Source organism: Perca fluviatilis, chromosome 15 (assembly GCF_010015445.1).
Source record: "Perca fluviatilis chromosome 15, GENO_Pfluv_1.0, whole genome shotgun sequence".
Lineage (NCBI taxonomy): Eukaryota > Metazoa > Chordata > Actinopteri > Perciformes > Percidae > Perca > Perca fluviatilis.
The window spans coordinates 14,843,458-14,858,375 of NC_053126.1; the positions used below are offsets into that span (position 1 = coordinate 14,843,458).

The 14,918-nt window shown below is 40.6% G+C and overlaps 1 protein-coding gene across 2 annotated transcripts; it reads right to left on the reverse strand.

The window, feature by feature from the left end:
* Positions 1-10,671: 10,671 nt before the first annotated feature.
* Positions 10,672-14,123, reverse strand: LOC120575102 (protein FAM104A). Of its 2 annotated transcripts, none has more exons than XM_039825721.1 (3): positions 13,551-14,123; positions 13,101-13,263; positions 10,672-11,159 (listed from the first exon to the last, which is right to left on the reverse strand). In XM_039825721.1, exons 1-3 carry the CDS (start codon positions 13,565-13,567, stop codon positions 10,938-10,940), a joined length of 402 nt encoding a protein of 133 aa, XP_039681655.1. In that variant the 5' UTR covers positions 13,568-14,123; the 3' UTR covers positions 10,672-10,937. The 2 variants fall into 2 exon arrangements, with proteins under 2 accessions (XP_039681655.1, XP_039681656.1); XM_039825722.1 differs by having other exon boundaries at positions 13,146-13,263; positions 13,551-14,120.
* Positions 14,124-14,918: the final 795 nt, after the last annotated feature.

Sequence of the window (14,918 nt, forward strand, 5' to 3'; positions counted from 1 at the left end):
GTAGTGACAATGACAGTGAGTGACTTCTTTTTTTCAATGTTAATCAACACAGCAAATTTCAACAAGGCTGTCTGGGTAGACGCCAAGGTTTACTCTTTCAAAAACTCCCGTTCCGGTAATGACAGTCAACATTACGCTCTGTTGCACTACACAAGACATTCAAAGGGATGTAAAATATTATGTTTCCACTGAAGTTTGGAAGGGGTAAATCATTCAATAGAATGCAGACAGACCAATACATGACACTGTACTGTGTTAAGAAGGCCACACAGTTTCTGTTAGGTTCCTTTTTTTGGCATTGTGTGTAGTCTACGAATCGCTCGTAAAAAATTAGATTTGCAGTGAATGCAGATACAACATGACAAAAGAAGTTGTACTTAAGTATCAGCTCTGAAATCTACAGCTCAGGTTTTAAAAGTAACAGCCTTCTTTGTGACAAATGGTCCCTTTCAGAGTGGTAAAATATTAATGCACAAAGCTGAAGGGAGTATTTTAATGTAGTTGGTCAAACTACTTCATACAGCCCTGTATAGTCTTGACTCCAACAATAGACCCTGTTATCATTTCATATAATTTTCATTCAGGCAAAGTAACGATATGGTTGTTAGATAAAAGTGGTTCACTTAAAGTAAAACATTTTAAGAAATATTTTTTTTGCTCTCTGCGGAGAGTTAGAAGAGAAAATCAATACCACTCTTAGAACTGTCTTATAAATGCCCATTAAATATGAAACCACAGCCAGCAGCTGTTTAGCTTAGCTTAGCACAGGGAGAAACAGCTAGCCTCACTCTGTCCATAAGTAACAAAATCTTCCTTTAGCATCTCTATAGCTCACTAAATAACAAGTTTTGTTAAATCTGCAACAAAATGTAAAAATGTCAAATACACATTTTACTCCCTGCTGTTTTAAGAATTGTTGAATTTTATTTATTGGCTCTGTTCAGTTGCCAGGCAAACAGCTAAGACCCCAGAAATAGTCTGGCACATAACCCCTGTAAAATAGTGAACTGTTGTTATTACACTTTGGTTTTTATAGGTATTAAACAGTGTCAATGTTGAGATGTAGAGGTGCTGGTAGGCAGATTTTGTCACCGTTGGACAGAGCCAAGCTAGCCATTTCCCCCTGTTTCCAGTCTTGATGCTAAGCTAAGCTAACCAGCTGCTGTCTGTAGCCTTATTTTTAACAGGAGATATGATATAATATGAGAGTGGTACCAATTTTCTAACTACCTAACTCTCCACCAGAAAATGTAAAATATTTTCAAATTTTTATTTTTTTGGTATTCCAGCTATTTGCATTTGCACTTTCATAACGTTGGGGGAATTCAGAAGAGATAAAAAAGGGCAACATTGAAACAGGAGAGGCTTTTAAAGGTGAACTATTATGCTTTTCCGTTTACGTTTTTTCTTGAGGGGGGCTTAAAGAGACAGGCACTCCAACAGAGCGTCTCAGACAAAGGGTGAATACAGGTGAAGCAGCCATGGGCAGTATGAGAAAAACGTTTTTTTTTAACATTAAAGTGTGTAAATATGTTCTAGTAGGAACACAAAATACAAGAATGAACCTGAAAATGCTATATAATAGATCACCTTTAATTCCTTGTATGGCCCAAGCTCCAAAAACTACATTGCCTTTAATGCAACTCAACGGCGTCTGATATCATCAGGGTTATTTTTTCTAACTTCAGAAAGCTCCCTATAAAGCCACAGGAGACACGATTATACAACTGTTTTCACAGACTGAGTAGTACTTCTTATGATGACTAAACTGAACTTAATAAATAAGAGGGGCGGCTGGGGATCAGGAGGTGGAGTGGATTGTCCTTTAATCAAAAGGTTGGTGGTACGAACCCTGACTCCTCCTACCTGCATGTTGTTGAAGTGTCTTTGAGCAAGACACTGAGGGCCCTATCTTGCACTCAGCGCAATTGCCTTTGTACACGACGCATGTATCATTCCTATTTTGCACCCGACGCACAGCGGACTTTTCCCTCCACAGACGCACGTCGGTAAATTAGGGAATGAATTTGCGCTCCCGGGGGCGGTTCAGCGAAAAGAGGAGGCGTGTTCCGGCGCAAAAGTTCCCTGGTGCTATTTTGCAGTTTCAGAAAACAATTCCGCCACTGACCAGGAACAACCTGGTCTAAAGTCAGTGGTGCTATAGTCTAAAGTCAGTTGCGCGTTATTCAGATGCTATTTTAGGGGCGCATGCTTGGCCATAATGTAGCGTGAAAAAGAAAAATATTACTGAAAATGCGCTTTAGGTGTTTGGATAGATCAGGAGGCACTTTACAGTACAGTCCTCAAAAAGTCACAGCATTCTTTGTGGCTTGTTGTGTTTTACACAACATTTCCGTGAATCATGGATGTGTTGATGACATAAATGAGGAAATATTAGAGGACTTAAGGAGATGTGATGTTGAACTACGGTGGGATTGGACACTCGATGCGCTCCTGGTGGAGCGGTTGGACGGAGATGGAGTGGGGGTAGGAGGAAGAGGAACAACAGGTGCAGGTGGTGCGTTTGGAGGCCCACGCTCCACGGCTGCAGCAATCCTCTCCAGACTTGGGAAGATGCGCCCGAGAGGCCGCAGCAACATCGCCACCCGGCCAAGACGGGTATTTATTACTTTGCCGCATCTCGGACAGCTCCTGCTGGTGTGCGCCAGGCAAATCCGCCGTTATAATAGCAATCCGCCATGGAACAAGCGTGCCTGCTCTTAAAGGGAATGTGAGATGACGCTCTGATTGGTTATTTTCACGTTACGCCCAAACCACACCTAGCTACTTCAGACCAACCCATTTTAGATTTGCGTCGGGCGCAAGAGTCATTTATCCCGCCGGTATAATAGCAACAGCGCCCGAGATCCGCCCACAAAGCTACTTGCGTTTCACGTTTGATACTTGCGTTTCAGATCGTTAAAATAGGGCCCTGAATCCCAAGTTGCTCCCACTGGGCAAGCCAGAGCCTTGCATGGCAATTCTGCCACCATTGGTGCGTGTGTGTGTGAATGAGAAGATAATTGTAATGCGCTTTGTCTGGTAAGGTAGAAAGGCCAATATCAATGCAGTCCATTTACAATTTAAATTCAGTGGAGTGCCTTTAAAGGTGCAATATTTTCCATTGAAATCTAGTGGAATAAAGTCTCACAAAGTGACAACATATTCACAGTGCCAGTAAAATTAAACAACCACAGTATTTGAGTAAATGCACTTATTCCAACTCCACTTACAAATCCAACATAGTATCAGCCTCTTTGCAGCATACAGTGCCTTAAGCAGCCTGTGTCTTTCAGAAAGACGAGAATCACTCTCCAAACGTTTTCAATCTTTTTTTTTTTGCGCGTTATTAAAGCTCAAACACCTCTATGGATGAAAAGGCTTGCCTTTGTGTATATTGTTCATGGGAACTTGTTTCCCATCTGGTTTGATGATTACTCATGTTTTTACACCCCCTATTTTATAACTAGTCCAGCAAAGACAAGTGTGCACCATCATTCACTGTGGCATCGAGGAAGTTTAACAATCATATGCATGCCCAAACAATACTCTGTCCAAGGATTACTCACTGTTTTCTCTGGAGAGTTTGTTTTTCTATGTTGTCCATATATCCATGACTCCATATACCCGAGCTTTGTGATGTCAGCCTTTTCTCTCCATGTTTCTAGGTTGTTCACAGTCGATCTATATGGCTCATCAAGTTGTCATGGCCTTCCAGCTTTTACAGCATTCCTTTCTTTATGTCCCAAGCATTTTTTTTTCCATCAGTGTACACTGACTGCGCTGTAAAATAAGCAGCCCAAAAGCTTTGAGGTGCACTCTAGACCAGGTATGTTGTGTTGATATTGGAGGAGTCCCGCCTTCCTTCAGAGTGTCAGTGTGATGCCACTTTGGGCTTGGCCCTCCTTTTGGAGGAACAGTAGGAGGTTGCAGTCTTTGAAAGTCTGCCTTGGTTTTTTTGTGTGTGTTAAAACAAAGGGATTTGTGCTACACAAGAAAAAGCTGTGTCGGAGAGAAAAAGAGAAGGAGAAAGCAGAAGAACGTTTGGTCACCACAGCATTGGTTTCATGTTTATCATCAATAGAGGAGGAGGAGGAAGGGATGGTGACTGAGTGGCTACTAGCCCAACAGACATGATAGATGTCTTTAATAACCGCTGGCTGCTTTTTTAGTGTCCTCCAGGATTTGCTGTTATTAAGATGTAGGTCTTATTATGATGACCACCTCTTTCACTGACTCCCACTTCACGCTGGGCATCAGTACAGACAGTCAAAATAAACACAAAGTCAAAAGCCCCCCCTGTACTTGTGCTGATGTGGCACTTGTTGATGGTGCCGGCATGTCTCAGTCATGAGCATGGAATATGTGGCTTCACAATCTTCAGCAGTAAGGCGAAAACAAAACATCCTGCTCCGTGATCACCTGTTGAATCAGTTAGAATAAGCACCTCGAAGCCCTGTGGCCACTGATCTAACATCACCACATTACAGGGTAGATTGCAAAAGCATGTTTAGGTCAATGGCTTTTGATGGTTTTATTAAGCATTTCCATTAAGAAAAGGAAGGAGAAAGAGAGGCTCGTTGGGAATACATGTAGGACCACGGGAGCCATAAGAACTCATCACTGCTGAAAAACAAAATGAGAACATTTTATTGTACTTCCATTTCTTTTGAAAATAACAATCACAAACACTCAGTCCTTTAGTGTGTCTAAGTAGCTTCAAGCTTCATCACAAGCATAGATTTGGTGAGGGCCCATGTTTTATTAATTTGCAGATGAGCTCAGCTATTGATGGTGTTGGTCGCCCATGGGTTCAATTAGGATAATACAGGGAGAAGGGCAGATTATGGGCAGCTATTTAAGTGAGGGTATATCTCTTCCTGACAGTTATAGTCCAAATGCAACACATTGCACCTTGGTGGTTGTGAGCGGCGCCATATCAGTCCTCTGGTGATGAAACATGCCTGTGTGGCAGGTCAGCTGTGTGGAGACGACACCAGGCTGTGTGAGCCATGTAGCCTGTCCTCTCTGAGCTAACAACACTGGCCTGAGTGCAGCCTATTCCCATTCAGTTAATAGGGGCCATTTAGAAAACAGCAGTCTATATGGTGGTGCGCTGAGTGCATGCTCTACCCAGCCAACCCTAAACAGTTCCACTTAGCACGACTCACTCTAAACTATTGAACTTCTTCTCTCCGTCACTCTCTGGGTTGAAAGCATGTGAGTGTTGACGGATGAACAGGGCAAAACTGAACCCACTAAACATCACGTTTTCCAGATACAAGACAGGGTGTGTGTATATTCTCACTAGCAACCATAAAAGTAGGAACGATTGTGGCACGCACGTGGGACGAGAAACTGCTCACAGCATTTCTTTCTGTTTTCTGGGGGGAACATTTATTATGATTGATCGGGGCCTTCACTGTAACTTTGTTGTGCAATGAAAACAGTCTACTGTACATTTTCTCTGGAGCGCATTGTGTGAAATTGAATAGGGAAGCCATAAGGTGGAACCGGAGACACTGACCCAAGCATGCCGAGCCTGTCGGTTATCTTACTTTTCTGCTCAGTCCGTTCAAAGCATTCAAACAGCAGACAGCTCTATAGAGTGGCTGGACTGTTTGCTTTCTTTTTCTTAGGGAAATTTTCGACTGTTTCTCAGCTGCATTGGGGCTGCATGTTTAGGCTACAGTCAGTGAGATAACCCAGTCCTACTCTCCACACAGTGACAGCAACAGTTGGGGAAAGAGTGAGCACTCACAGGAGCAGTGTACAGTAGGTTGGCTCATAGAGAAAAAGAATCCTCCTCTGTTTTTGTTTTGACTCAAGAGCAGGTTGTTTCATTCTGAGTACTTTGCCTTTATAGCCATACATTTTTGTATTTTAACAACCTCTGTCCTCAACTTTAGTCAACTGGCTTGCTCTGCCACTATAGGTTAAGTGCCAAACGTAGAATGTAGTAGTGTATACTTTCACAGAAAACACAAAACATCTATCACAAATCAAGAAAAAACTGTTATCTGTCAACATGGCTGTAAAAGTGATGCAAAAGGTTGACTGCAGGATGAAAAAAGGATTTTCATAAATGCATTAAACATCCCAATATCACCTGAATATCTATCCATCTTAATGACCTGTGAAGTACTTCATCATCCTGACCCACTAACCTTTCCCTCTCCTTGTTTGCCGGCCACAGCTTTTCCTATTCCCCGCTCCAGCCAGGCCGGGGCAAACAGGGCACCGCTAATTTGCTTGGTCGGTCATTAATTCTTCGGATGGCCATGGGGGCAGCAGAGCAGGCAAGCATTGTTGTTTGATGTTGGGCGAAATAGTGGTGGGGAGGGAAAGCAGATGTTTGTGTTGGCTGGCGAGGGAAAGCTGTATACTTGATGCCAACCCAATCACCATCTCATGCTAGGCAACAGCTGCCCAAATACATTTTAGCCAAAGTCTGGCAAAGAGAGGCAAGGGTGACCAGATCAGCTTTAGCTCGCTATTGCTTTATTTTCTCAGGCTCCTTTAGCCCTGAAACATTCCATATTTTGAATATACCAAAGCCACTCACACTTGAAGGACTGACCAGTTTGTCTTTTTGTTTGAGATTATTCTCAAAGCTGAAGGTGAATCAGACACTGATAAATCTAAAACATAGTGCAGTTTGTCTGTTTTTTGGGTGTAGCTGATGTTCATTGTGCTTTTGCCTTTGAGGAGCGATGGGAATCTTAGCAGAGAGGACACAAAGAAAAGGAAACTAAAGACTAACCCAGATTTTTTTCGCTGGCCACGGTAAAAATATAACAATGTATGCACATACATAGACCCCAGAACAAGGACAGTTCATTTAACTCTCTCCTGCCTCTCCACTCAACTGATATGAGCCATTTATCACTGCCCACCTTCATATCTACGTGCTGCCCAGAAAGGACAGTGTGTTTGTGTGTATGTGTGTGTGTGTGTGTGTTAACTGATTAAAGATAAATATCTTCTACATAGCCAACACGTTTTGACCCTGTTGTAAGATTCTCCAGCTTTTATGAGATGCAGACTGCAAGGAATACAGTTTGTGTCCAGCAACACTCAGTATGTGCTGCCCTCTACTGCTCTTTTCATGAACATCTGTAATCTGAACATCTGCTTTTGAGAAAATACACTGTGCATGAGCTTAACAAGTGCTTGTATCAATGACTTTTTACTCTTTGTCCTGTATAAATAAAAACTTATTTTGTGTCTACTCAAACTGTGGCAGTACATGCATTCACATGTATATCTTTTCTAGTAAAGTGTTGTTTTTACACCTCAAAAAGGTTGACATTTTAAACATGCAAGAGAACTCAAGTGTTTTATACAGAGTTCAAATTTTCTTCTTATCTAGTATGTTCCTTGTTGAAAACTGATCTTTACCACAGCATAAGTTATATATATATATATATATATATATATATATATATATATATATATATATATATATATATATAAACTAATAGGGCACTATTGAGGCTTTATTGAATTTGCATTTTGGGATAAATTATTTCTTTAATATGCGCTAACGTTTTTCTCAAACAGAAATTTTGATTATCCAGAAAAATATCTATCCAAGATGCTGCTAATTGCATCCTCACCGCCTTAATTACACAGCACTTGCCTGGCTCTAATGTGATGTGTGCTTCAAGATACAAAAGACTGCTCATAACAAACATACCTCAGATGGTGCTAAGATGAAAGGTTCAGTTACAAATCACTAATTGTCCCTCTCGATACGTCGCTGTGCTGCATGTTTTAATATAATGAGAAGGCATGCACCTGAGAAAAAAACTAACTTAGTAGAGGTGGAGCGAGGGAATCAAAGGAGGTCGAGTAATGAGGACCTAGAGTGGCCGGCGAGGTAACCGTGGTTACGTGTGGTGCATTAATGTATGTAATCTGTTACTGTGTCTGTGACAAGACAAGGACATGTAGTGTGCTAATTAAAGAAACCTTTCACTGCTCCTCGCTTAGACACAGGTCATATCTCATTAAATGATGGTCTTAATGCATGGGGAGTCATTCATTACTGGCCATTTGGAGGAAAAAGGGAGGATATGGGGATGGATGGGATTCCTGTTTGAACATACAGTACATAGCATGCAAAGCTAGGTATTATTCTCAGAGGAACAGTATGATTAGACCCAGATCCTTCACCATGTTAGAGATGTAATATATATATAACACACACACACACACACACACACACACACACACACACACACACACACACACACACACACACACACACACACACACACACACACACACACACACACACACACACACACACACACACACACACACACACACACACACACACACACACACACACACACACAAAAGGCTAAATGTAGCTTAATAATAATAAAAGTAAATAATGCCTTTGTTCAAAAACATTAATTTTTATTTCTGAAATGAAGGGGTATTTACAGGAAAAAAAAAAAAAAAGAGTCAATGGCAGGCTAATGTCATGTACACTACTAAATACAAAAAATATATCATTGAAAAAAATAAACCACTTCTTCAAAATGCTTTCATTGCGGACACATTAGTCTGAAAAAACTAAAACGGCCGAGCTTACTCCTGGGATGAGGCTTCAGCAGTGAAACCAATCCCACTTTAAGAAAAAGGAGAGACGCACAGCCTTAGGGTGAGTGCTTGTACCTGGATGGTTAGTGCACAGGGACACACATAGCGCAACCATTAAATGCTAGTGCACAGGCACAAAGGCTTGTCTGCAAATAAAACAGCATTTTAGTGACTCCAGTGATATTGCAAACAAAGCCTAAGGAATGTCTTTTTGTTCCTAAAGGCTATACTGTGACCCCCCCCCCTCCCAACAGAAAGAACTACATTTTCCTACATGCTCAAGTGCCACATCAAACAGCCCTCCACACAATCAAAAAAAGATCAAGAAAGTCTAAAAGTATGGGAGGTTGTAAAGTTTATGGGTGTCACCGTCGTTTTATTTTCTCTTTGTGATCATGAAACAATGAGATTAGATCATGAGTGCACGTCAGATAAATTGAGCAGTTAAGGTTACTTTACCACGTTTAACTGCTTAATTTATCTGACCTAATCTCATAAAAAAACAATATTCAAAATGATTCTCTCGTGATCTCGACATAGTTAGCTTTGTTATCATGATCAATTTTGACATTACTCAAATTGTATTCTGATGATTAGAAAAGGCATGCCTGATAATGATCTATCATCCATACAAATAAGATAATGTCTACCTGAAATTGCTTTGTGTCCATTTTGTTAACTTTAATAACTGCTGACAACACCAGGTGCACCCTCACTCCCTATAAAAGGAATGCCAATGGTATAGTGATAGTGTGTGAAAATCAGATATCACGATATTATTGACCAAATACCTCAATGTTGATATTGCGACGATATTGTAGGGTTGACAATTGGTGCTTTAACAAAATATCTTCACAATTAAATTTTAGATAAATGATCATCAATAATGTGAATATAATGACTAAGAGGTTGAAGGCAAAAAATAGAATTGTGAGAACAGTCTTGTAAATTTAGAAAATTACATCACTTTACTGTAATGCAGCCTTTAAAACCAGGAAAAGACAAAACCTAAGTCATATTACGATATCCAAAATCTAAGCCGATATCTAGTCTCATATCACGATATTGATACGTTGCGCAGGTCTAGTAATATTACATGGACTCTTTAGTTGCTATTGCATCAGTTTATTATAATAATAATAATAATAATAATAATAATAATAATAATAATAATAATAATAGTTAAACTCTAGCAGTGACATTTGATTATAGAGGATTATCCCCATGTCACAATTTACAGCGTTATTTAATGATCATGATGAGACTGGATGGGTTATGTTCTGTCAAACCTAAGTGATCACAAGAACACAAGGGATTCTTATGTCGAGATCATGAAATAATTTGTATATTCCATGATCAGGAAAAAAATAACAGCTAGATAGCAACACCTACAGTATGCATCCCACTGCCAAGGCTGCAAAATACTTTAATAATCAACTATATTCATAAAATGCGTATCTGCATCAGGAACCATAACCATACTGTAATAATTGTTAAATATAGGCTTAATGAGCCACATTTGTATATCCAATTATGTGCAGTAGTTGATGGAAAAATAGCAAGTGTTCAAAATTTCCAATCTTGCAGTATTATGAAATCCAAACTGGGCAAAAACCGAAACCTTTCTTCCATCGCCTGACTTTCCACTAAATTTAACTTAAATCTAAATAATCTATAAACTAACAAAATAAGGACAGAAAAAAATAACGTCAAAACCTCCTTGGCCAAGGTAACACCATGGCTTCTACAGGTCCCTGTAAAGGAATCCCTGTCTGAACATGAAAGCAAATGAGCAGTCCAAGACAAGTGCAAATCCTCCCTGAGACTGGTCCATGTACTTACACAGACATCAGATTCAGCATTATACAACCCAAGTACCCTACTATGAGACTAAACGAGTCACACTGACCGGCCTAAAATTGTGTTTGGTGCCATTTCTGCAGCTTCAGTAGCACTGTTTTCATACAACATTTAAGAAAAAACACAGGGATTCATCACCATCATCAATCAGTCACAATAAGGCTCCGAGAGCAGCATGTAAACCAGACTGGTCAGAAATCAGGTGGATCACAAATTTTTTTTAAGTTGATCACACAGTTATTATTGCTAAAATGATTATCACTTTTGATTTATTTGAATAATGAATCCCCCCCCCCCCTCCAGATACCTGACCAGGAGCTGGTCTCTATCCACAGATATGTAGAGCTGCAAGATATCACAGTAACTGGAGATGGGAAGAGCTGAGTGAAGTGAATCAGCATGTGGTGCTCTGGCATCCCTCAGGGACTCTGTCCTCTGGTGGCTGACAGAGAGACATTAGGTCGTCATGTGTCTCTAAGTTGACATCGGCTCTGCAGACTCTGGAAGTGGGCATGCTTCAGGATGCGGTTGATCTGAAGGTAGGACACCAGGTTTGTAGGGCGGGCCAGATCGGGGGAGTCCCCGGAGCTGAGGGGACTGCAGGGGCCCACAACACACTGACTGCTACAGCTCCCAGCTGCATGTTCTGGACTGCTGATGCTGCTGCTGCTCTCACTGTTGGATGACTGAAAAGCAGATGTCAACATTAGTTATGTGCTAGCTACTGGAGATATGAATGTCAAAATCCATGGTTGTTTTGTCTAGATAAATTAAAAGCCTTACAACTGAAATGCTTTGGGGTAATGCACGCCAAAAGTAGACATCAAAAAGGCCTCATTAGGCATGATGCCTCGAAATAGAACACAGGCAAAGGGTGCTTTGACACCTACCCGGTTTGGTGCAGTTCAATTAAACTGTGGTGCGTTTTTCAATCTTGTTCAGTTTGTTTATGCTGGTTTGAAAGCTGTCGCTCTACCGAGATGGCTTAGAAATGGGGGTCTCAGTCTGCTTTCAATCAAACTTATGGTGTGAGCAAAGAAGACCAACCACAGGATTTTGCAATAGTGGATAGTAACTTGAGTAGGAATTCAAAATCAAAACTACTATTAAATCCATCTGTTGAGAGGGGGACCTGGCATGAAAGTGATCTCCTAAACAATATATATTTAGGTAAGATAATTTGGCAAAAATGGTAATGTATGAATGTCAGCATGCGAGTGTGGGCATTTTTCCTGATACAAGTCTTTAATAGCTGGGACACACTTAGCCGATTATCGGCCGTTAGACAGTCTGGCGAGGTCAGGGACGCGAATCTGTTCGGTGTGTCTCGTGCGGTCGTCAGTCTGGGGGGCTGTCGGCGTTCATGTTGGCTGACCTGACATGTTCAGTCGCCGGCAGGGCAGTCGGGACTCACCCAGAAATGGGGAGCGGAATGAGGTGACTAGAGTCTCTCAAAATCTGACAAAAATCTTTTAAACTGAACTTTGTTGAGCTGAAATGAAGACAGATTCAGCAACTGCATGGCCCATTTCTCGCTTAAAATGTTCTCGGAAACATGTTTCAGTGAACTGTTTTAGAACAATATGAGATTGTATTCTGAACGGCTGCCATGACAGTCTGTCTTTGAATTTCCGGAGAAAACAAACCCATGTGACGCGTTCGTCCAATCAGCTGCTGGTTTTCATTTCCTGGGCAACAATACAGATTAGCGCTGCCTGCTGTTATAGAGATGTATTACGTCTCGTCTTTTTGGTGTGTTCTGTGACACTTTTTGGACAAACACAGGGACACTACTGATCATTTCGACTGGCTTTTCTGTCAACGGTCGGCCGTCGGCTATATGTGTAAGCAGCTTAAGGTCCCAATCAGACAGTAAAAAGTAGTTAAAAACAGATGGGATAATATTAAAAAGGTGCCCTGCCACACGTATTTCATTACTTTGTGGTAATGTCTGAAGTTCTACCATGGACTCTTTTTGTGGAAAAAAATGCCTTGGTTACCTTGTTTCAAGCCATTCTAGCGTGTTATAGAAAGCCTACAGGAAGACTCAGCTCAATTTCTGCCAGTTCTCATTAATATTCAACCAGCTAAGCTGTTTGAATCTGATTGGCTAACAGCTAGCCAATGAGAGCCTGGCTGTCACAATCCTTTACCCAGCCCAACTGGGCAAGCTAATGAATAGTAATGAGCTCAGGCAATATGATGTCAGACTGACCAGCTTTTGTAATTGGCCTGATTTCTCTGCTTATTTCTTTTCAGTGGCTAGAGCTGACAAAGGAGGTAGCAGTTCATTTTCACATTCACAACACAAACACATATGGACCTAACATATTTCAAAAAATGCAAGTAAAAACGGTTTTGTATGGCAGGGCACCTTTAAGGTACAAGATGCCATTTTAAATCCCATGTCTCCCCATTTGTCACTAATTAGGACACCTGAGATCCAGTTGCAATCTTGACTAATATATCTCATAACTACCCATTTCTTTGTGAGCTCATTGTGACCAGCAGCTAATAAGGCAATTCGTATTTTTTAGGTTTGGACAAAGTCTATCGTGTCAACATCTACCAAAAAATGTTGCTTATGAAAAGTTAGTGAAGGTCAACTGTTTGCCCAGATTGCTTACAGTTTCTTCAGTATTACTGTTATTTCGCCTGACAGCGGTTTGTACCTCCGAGTCCCACGCATCTCGGCCTGGCTCAGGAGAGAGAGGATGAGCTCTGCTCTGCCTTTTGGCTTGAGGCACCAGGTGGCCACTCTCCTCATCACCACCGCTGCGCTGCCGTTTCCTATTTGGGTGCAAGCACATAAATACAGGCATTTAAAACACACTCAAATTATATATATATATATATATATATATATATATATATATATATATATATATATATATATATATATATATATATATATATAAATCACACTGCTGCTCGCATGTGTGACCAGCGATCATTTGTTACATACCATGGTAATCAACATTTTGAAATGGCTGCTGCACAGTAACGTTACGCCAACATTTGTTTCGAGCAATATCTAATCAGTTAGCTAGCGTTACATATTTATAGGCCTCGCTTACCTGTTTTCAGTCAACATATGATGACACTAACTCAATCCTTTATGTGTTCTGACCAGACTGGAGGACCTGACCGGTTGACGACTTGTTAACGTTAGCTTATTTTCTGTCGACCAATGGCCGATCACCTGAGTTAGCAAACTAATCTTTCCTGACTAGCCAATCATGTTGAATATTGATGTGATACTACTAACCAGTTTGGCAACACTAAAATAATAATCTGTTATAATTAACTACACAGACAATTTAAGGTAACTGGCTATTATTTTGCATAAAGACCGAGCTAGCGTTAAGCTAGCGAGGTTAGTTAAAAAGCCAGTCACAAACGCTAACGTTAGGTTACAAGCTAACGTCACGGCTAGCTAACCTTCTTAGCTGATGCACCTAATTAGCTGACCACAGCACATATTGCAGAAAATTAGCCTTGTTTCTTTGATAACAATGTAACAATCTCAGAGCCAGAACTAGAGCCCGGGTAAAATTACACCTCTTTTAGTTTAACCTAGCTAGCTAGCTAGCTATAAAAACCACAGCCAGTAGCGACAGTTGTGTTTACATGGCAATGCGGCTGCGCGAAGACTATTGATGGTGCTTTTAAATGCTGTCGGGAAAATATGTATTTGTTGTGCTAGTAGTTGGACAATTAGAGTTGAATTTTCTGTGGCATCAGAGATGTAAAAGGTAGCGAGCGGCATAGGCATGATGACCATAATGGTAGTTGAAATGATGAAGACCATTACTTTTGTTATAGGTTACACGTATGCAATACGGGTAAAATAATTTCGGAAAGAAAGTAGGGGCTTACGAGCAGCACTTAAAGGCATCATATAATAACAGCGACGCACATTTTGTTGTGCAATATAAAAAAAGCTGCTTATTAACTTGATTGATCCTTGTTTGTTGTTTGTTTAGCACCATGCGTTTATTAATTTGTTTCTGCTATAAAAATATAATTTGTCTTAATTAGACAGCAATCGACAAATCCTGTATGACAAAATTTTAATTTCCCCAAACGATATCGCTGTTTGCAACAACGGTTTTATTCAATAGCCTACATTGCAGATGAATGTAATTATTTGAAAATACCGAACTGTGTCTTCATAAAAACAGATCTACAACGTAACAGAAAGTGAGCTGCAGCCCATCTCCCCATAAAACCGTTATGGCAATTTTATACCAAAGTATGGAACAATTTCGAGCCTAAGGAAATTAGAACAAATTATAGAGTCTTGTATAGCCTATATTGCAGGTAAAAATGCTGGGACAAAACATCCAATCTGACTGAACGGTTGACACCTTCACAACCCGGAAGTTACACGCTGTAGTGCAGCAGGTCCAGCCAGCCAATAGAGTAAAAAAAAAAAAAACGCC

What these genes read in the sequence shown, in the direction of transcription:
- LOC120575102 (XM_039825721.1), bottom strand. An exon ending in ACAGTAATACTGAAGAAACT is followed by an intron (nt 11,160 to 13,100) that starts GTAAGCAATCTG and finishes TCTGCTTTTCAG; the next exon opens with TCATCCAACAGTGAGAGCAG.